Source organism: Myotis davidii, unplaced genomic scaffold (genome assembly GCF_000327345.1).
Source record: "Myotis davidii unplaced genomic scaffold, ASM32734v1 scaffold710, whole genome shotgun sequence".
In the NCBI taxonomy this organism is placed as follows: domain Eukaryota; kingdom Metazoa; phylum Chordata; class Mammalia; order Chiroptera; family Vespertilionidae; genus Myotis; species Myotis davidii.
In genome coordinates this window covers 987,468-994,235 of record NW_006284328.1, presented here as the reverse complement: position 1 = coordinate 994,235, position 6,768 = coordinate 987,468, and the positions used below count along the sequence as shown (strand labels likewise).

At 46.6% G+C, this 6,768-nt stretch overlaps 1 protein-coding gene across 1 annotated transcript in view; it reads right to left on the bottom strand.

Annotated features, from left to right (window-relative positions):
- Window positions 1-4,866: 4,866 nt before the first annotated feature.
- The window catches only part of CTSE (cathepsin E), a 12,876-nt gene continuing 10,974 nt past the window's right edge, over window positions 4,867-6,768 (bottom strand). The window contains exon 9 of the mRNA XM_006754395.2: window positions 4,867-5,419. Within this exon, the coding sequence (XP_006754458.1) occupies window positions 5,255-5,419 (165 nt within the window). The 3' untranslated portion in view covers window positions 4,867-5,254. The remainder of the gene's footprint in view (window positions 5,420-6,768) is intronic.

Sequence of the window (6,768 nt, the reverse complement as noted above, 5' to 3'; positions counted from 1 at the left end):
TCGATTTTCAGAAGAGAGAATCTGAGAGGTGTAACATAAGGCCTGTGTTCACTCTGTAATGTTGATGATGACAGGAACCTGGCTCATAGAGAACAGGAGAGAGACAGTTCCTCCAAGGAAGAGCAGGCTCCATGGATCCTCTTAGCAGGGCCTTATTTCCACACTGGAGCAGACAGGAGGATGCTGTCTGGGTCCTCTTGGGATCAGCAACCACTGACCTTTCAGCAGCAAACACATTTTTATTTTAAAAAGCAAATGTTACTGGGGATGCAGGAGTTGGTGTCGGGGCGGGGTGGTGGTGGGGGGGCTGACTAGAATCTACATGAGAAGCTGTGGATTAGGAGCCGGGAGACATGGATTCACTTCTACTTTTAACTAACTGTTTCATTGTTTTATACTCCAATTTCCCCATTTAGAAAACAGGGTAATAAAAGCTGTTCTGCCTAATTCACATATTTGTTGTGAGGGGGATGGGGGGAGAAAAGAAAGATAAAATATCAGAAAGCTTCTGAAAGGATTTTAAGAGGCCAAAAATCAAATTTAAGAGCAGTTCGTGAGCAAAGCATCTGTCATGAGTTGAACTGTGTCCCCCGCAGGTATGTTGAAGTCCTGGCTCCCAGGTCCTCAGAATGACCTTATTTAAAAACAGGGTCCTGGAAGGGTCGGTCTGTTGACATGAGCTCAGACTAGAGTAGGACAGACCGTAATCCAATATAACTGGCGACTTTATGAGAGAGGAGAAAAGACAGAGACATGAACACATAGGGGGACACCATGTGACATCAGAGGCACAGATGGAAGGGTTGTAGCTACGAGACCAGGAGCACCAGGGATTGCCAGAAGCTAGGAAGAGGCAAGGAGGAGTTCTCCCCTATTGCTTTCAGAGCCAGGATGGCCCTGTTGACACCTTGATCTTGGACTTCTAGCCTCCAGAACTGTGAGACAATACATTTCTGTTATTTTAAGCCACCCAGTCTATGGCACTTGGTTGGGGCCGCCCTAGGAAATGGATTTAGCATCCTTTGACAGTTTTCACGGCACAGAAAAGCTTGGCCAAAGCACTAGGCCCCTCCCTGAGAGGTTTGTGACCTAGAATCAGACATGGGTCATGGGACAAGCACATGGACGAGGACGAACACCACAGATGTGAAGGTCACACAGAGCAAAGGTCAGTTTTGGAAAAGTCACAGCAGCTAATAGGGCTAAGTAGGTTTACACTGGGGTGGGGGTGGGGTGTTTAGCTCATGCTGACAGAAGTGTCACTTCTGCCCTGAGGGAACAGTGTGCTCAGAGTGGAACTGGGTTAGGGCAGCCTGAGGACCGAGTCGCTTTCACTTCCTGCACGTGTGGTGTAAGGGTCACTTTCATACTCCAGGCCCCCATCCTGGAGCCTCCTGGCGCCAGGCAGGCGGCACATCAACACACCAGGGAGACCCAGGCCCTGCGGGGAGAAAGCCTGCAGGATGTCCTCTAACCACCAGCTTCTGCTTGGCTCCTGGAGTGCTCGTTTTAGACTAAAATTTAGAGGAAAAGTCATTCAGCCTTTTCACTCTGGGGCTTCTGCTTGGTGTGCGATGCGCCTGTGCTGGGTGCAGGCCAGTCAGGCCCTGGGCGACACCGACACACAAGCTAGTTAGGCGTTCCCACGCATGCATCATGCTGTTGAATCCTCTCAGTAGCCCCAGGGGCAGTTCTTATTACCATGTCCATTCTACAGATGAAGAAACTGAGGTGCAGAGGTCCCGCCCTCGTGCCAGGAGCTGTCTGACTCCAGAGCCTGTGTTGCTAACCACTCTATTATGCTACTTTGAGCGCTTATTTGGATCAGGCTGTTCTTTTTTTCCTTTTTTTAAAATATATTTTATTGATTTATTACAGAGAGGAAGGGAGAGAGATAGTTAGAAACATCGATGAGAGAGAAACATCGATCAGTTGCCTCCTGCACACTTCCTACTGGAGATGTGCCCGCAACCAAGGTACATGCCCTTGACCGGAATCGAACCCGGGACCCCTCAGTCAGCAGGCCGACGCTCCATCCACTGAGCCAAACCGGCTACGGCCAGGCTGTTCTTAATGAAATCTAAAAGCAATAAGTCAGTGAAGAAAATAAGTAGAAAAAAACCCCCACAAAAACAGTGTATATATGTGTGGGAGTCATGACCAAGATATGTGAAGGGGAAGGGCCGCGGACAGCATGAGCCGCACTCCCACCACATGAAGCTCTGAGTCTTCCCAGCAGCCCTGGGAGTGGATCTGACGGACATGAAGGAATTAGCCAACATCACCAGTTTGGTGAGAGGTGGAGCCCAGATGTGATCTAGGTTATCTGTGAGCCTGGCGTGTTTTCCAGGACCCCTACTGCCCAAAGGGATGGCCAGGGCCCGTTGTCTCCCGGGGCTTAGAGGGCCTCGCTTAGCACTGGGCACAAATAAGTAGTAAGTGTTGATTAGATTGGGTTGAATTAAACCCCAAATTAACTAATGTTCGTTAAGAGAGGATTTGACAAGTAATGGACACCGTACAGACGTGAGAAGGAATGAGTTGCTGTCTGACACGGGATCTGCTGTTGAATGAAGAACAGTTTAGGGATGAGTATGGTGTCTTTTCCTGAAGAAAGAGCGAGGCTTTCTTTCCAATACTCACCTTCATCTGTTTCTCTGGGCAAAAAAAGTCTGTATCACACAACTTCAAATGATAATAATGCTTATCTCCAAGGGGGAGGAACATGAAGGACTTTCACATATTTTATAATAAGAAAAAGCATGAAGATACTTCCATTTGGAAAAAAAAAAATGAAAGGAAGGAAAAGAAAGACAAGTTGTTTTGGTGGCAAGAGATCCCACTGGAGTGGGGGGGTGCGCCTCAGACCTGGATTCTCCACGTCTGCTTCCTCAGGATGGACGGATGGACCGTTGGACCGACCCGGGGCCCCACACGTGGGAAGGGTTCATTCAGAGTCTCTCGCTGTATCCTGTAATATCTCTCTCTCCATATCTTACCCCCCGTACTATGAAATATTTCCATTTACAACAAACATATAAACACACTTCATGGTACCAGGACTCTTTGGAAAATGGAACAAGTCTTTTTTTTTTAATTAAATCTTTATTGTTGAAAGTATTACATATGTCCCCTTTCCCCCCAATTGACCCCTTGTAGCCAGCCCCCACCGTGCCCCGCCCCCCCCCCGCCTTCACCACTTATCTGTATCCATGGGTTAATATATATATATATATATATATGCAAGTTTTTTGGTTGACTGAGATTCCACAGTCTGTTCTATGCTTCTATGGAACAACTCTTTGTACTGTGTGAAGTAAAAAGTTCAGGGCCCACTGGCTAAGTAAAGGTGGAGTGACTGAGCGCTAAAAACTGCAGTAAGCTGAAGCACTCATTATTCTGAAACTGGTAAAGAAAGGGGAGAAAACAAGTATTTTTGCCTTTCCTGTATGAGCTGTACCTCATGGTGAGCAAACCGTTGATAAAAGAAGGGGTTTGGGGGCCTTATTTTATTTTATTATTTTAAAAATTTTAGTTTTCAGTTACAGCTTATATTTAATGTTATTTTCTATTAGTTCAGTTGTATAGCATGTGGCTAGACCAGTGGTCGGCAAACTCATTAGTCAACAGAGCCAAATATCAACAGTACAACGATTGAAATTTCTTTTGAGAGCCAAATTTTCTAAACTTAAACTATATAGGTAGGTACATTGTTATTAACTTAATTAGGATTCTCCTAAGGCTTAGGAAGAGCCGCACTCAAGGGGCCAAAGAGCCACGTGTGGCTCGCAAGCCGCAGTTTGCCGACCACTGGAGACAATTATATACTTTATAAAGCATTTCCCCCTATATTTGCAGTGCTCACCTGCACCATGCATAGTTATGACAACATTATTGAGTATATTCCCAAAGCTGTACTCGACATCCCTGTGTCTGTTTTGTAACTATCAATTTGGACTTGACATTTTTCGCCCAGTTCCCCAATTCCCCTCCCTTCTGGCAACCAGCAATCTATTCTCTGTGTCTACGAGTAAAAGAGTTATTTTTATTTTATTTTTTAGTTATTTTTAGAAAAGAATCCCAGCTAACAAATACAGGAGGAAAATCAGAATTAGAAAAATCCCTGTTTGTATCCCTTCCTAATGACACCGTGGATCTAAGCACTGATCATCAATGGCTGCAAAAACCTTGAGGTAAAATACCAAAAATAAAATAAAATAAAGGGAAACATTTTCAAAAAATACCAAAGGGAAATTTGTCATAAATGGATGGATGAGGCTGAGAACTCTGGGACCCACTCACCATCCCTACCACTCCTATCAGACAGGCGCCAAGCATTACCTGCCTCCTGATGGGTTACAGTGGGATGTGCCCAGCACCACCTATGAAGTATTCTTGCCACAAAATCAGGCCCCTAGATCCAACTACCATTTTATAGGAAAGATGAGCCCAGAGAACCACGTTACATGACACCTCTGCAAAGTTCAGAATGTGGTAAACTCTACAGATGAAAAGAGACCTAAGAGACATCTCAAGTAAGTGTAATTTGTGGACTTTTGAATCCTGATACACACAAGTCAACTGCAAATGTGACCAAACATTTATGAGACAAAAGGAACCACTTGAACACTGACCACACATTTAGGAAGTTACAAGGATTTATGGATAATTCCTTGATGTGGTGACTTATGATGTGATGCTAAGAATTTGTTTCAAAATAATCCAGGTATGTGGGGCTGGAGAGAGGAGTGGGTGGTGCATGTGCAGGTGGGGTGTGCATAGGGATTTATTACACTACGGGGGGCCCAAGTCCCTAGCAGCTGCTGGCTGCCTGCGGGTACTCCCTCCCTTCCCCTGGCTGGCCCCGCCCCCTGGTCAAACTCCCAGAGGAACAATTTGCATACTATGCTTTTATTATATAGGATAATCTCTGCTTCTATACATAATGCCCATAATTGGAGATTTCCATAATAAAATGTTAGCCAAAAGCAATAAAAAGTTTGGGCATACAACTTAATCCTATCATGATGGTGGTAGAGGTGGTGATATATGGAAATGTGTGAGCGTGTGTGTGCGCACACACACGCACGTGTGCGGTCTCAGCTGTGTTTATTTCTAATTGAAGTTGCTCCTCTGAACAAATGCAATCTATCGGAAAGGACTTTTTGACAGGTGTGAATAATGCCCCCACCTGACAGGCCCAGCTGGATTTCCAAGGGGCTTTGGGCAGCAGGCACAGACAGGAGGCCCCTCTTTAGGGGACGGCTGGGGCCAGCCCCACACGGTTATCCCCTCGGTCAAAGACAGAGTAAAACTGTCTAATGAAGACGTCGCCCAGGATCCAGAGGGGCCCGGCTGGAGGCTGGATGTCAAGGCCTTGAAAGCCACTGGAGCAGAACTCCATTCCGTCTACGAAGTCCTGGGGGTGGAAAGAAGAAGGTGAGTGACATAGAGGGGAGGAAGGAAGGAGTGCTGCCTTCAGCGACACTGTGTGGTGGTGGCGGCCGCACCAAATGGCCTTAGACAGCTGCTCCACAGTTTTGGTTGGCTAGTTCTTCCTCCTGCTTCATACACCTCTACCGATGTATTCATTAACGCTTTTCGGGCCAATGTCGAGGCTGACTCAACAGACCAGGTGCTAGTAGCAGGTCCCACGTCCAGTTAAAGGAGTGCTGCCTTCAGCGACACTGTGTGGTGGTGGCGGCCGCACCAAATGGCCTTAGACAGCTGCTCCACAGTTTTGGTTGGCTAGTTCTTCCTCCTGCTTCATACACCTCTACCGATGTATTCATTAACGCTTTTCGGGCCAATGTCGAGGCTGACTCGACAGACCAGGTGCTAGTAGCAGGTCCAACGTCCAGTTGGTGATTGAGCTAATTGGCAATTTCTGCCAGGGAACTACTGCAACCAAGAGAGGAAGGACTTCCAGTTCGGACCAGACTGTTTGAATTCCAAAAATAAAATTGGACCGCAAAGGGTTAAAGTGTTTGATAGATGTGGATCTGGGCTTCTAAGTTCTACAATTCTGAGAATTGTTCATCTATTATACACTCCCACCCCCCAACACCATTTCACCATTGGGAAAACCAAAAGCTTGACTCACGGCTGGAAGAGCAAAGGTTTGCCATTAGAAGACCTTGACTTAAACTCTGGTTTCTTTAGTTTCTGGTGGAGTTCAAGTCAAATTCTTTAAGGGAGAGAAACCGCCTATAAGTGGCTAGCCACTGCTATTTTCCTGTTCTGGAAAGAATCACTTGAGTGGCTCCTACTAGGTGTAAGGCAAGTAGGCATCCCTTACTCCGTGAGAACCTCCCCCAATCTTATTTTTCAGTTTGGCAAACAGTTGGGATCTAACAGACAGGTGTGGTCTTTCCAACAACCACTGGAAGGTTGAGGTTGCTGATGAGGAAGTGGGAAGATTTGTGGAGGGCTAAAGAGCCTTCTTGAGAGGACAGGGATAAGAATGCAAAGGTATTACAGCATCTGTGATGGGTTGAGGTGGCTCTGATGGAAATGTGCTGGCAGAAAAGGGCAGTGGCATCATATTGGGTACAGGAAAGGGCGTGGGGGTGAGCAGGGGCTCACAGAGGGTGAAGGTGGGAGGGGGCGCTGGAGTGGTGACAGGTGTAGAGACTGATGAGTTTGGCCGTTGAAATGTCTAGCTTGTCCCCAGTGTGGTGGTCACAGTGGCAACTGCAGAATTCCTTTGTTGGAGGAGGTCAGGGGACTTGACATGAAGCTGTGTTTTAAAGTAAGACATTTGTTTTC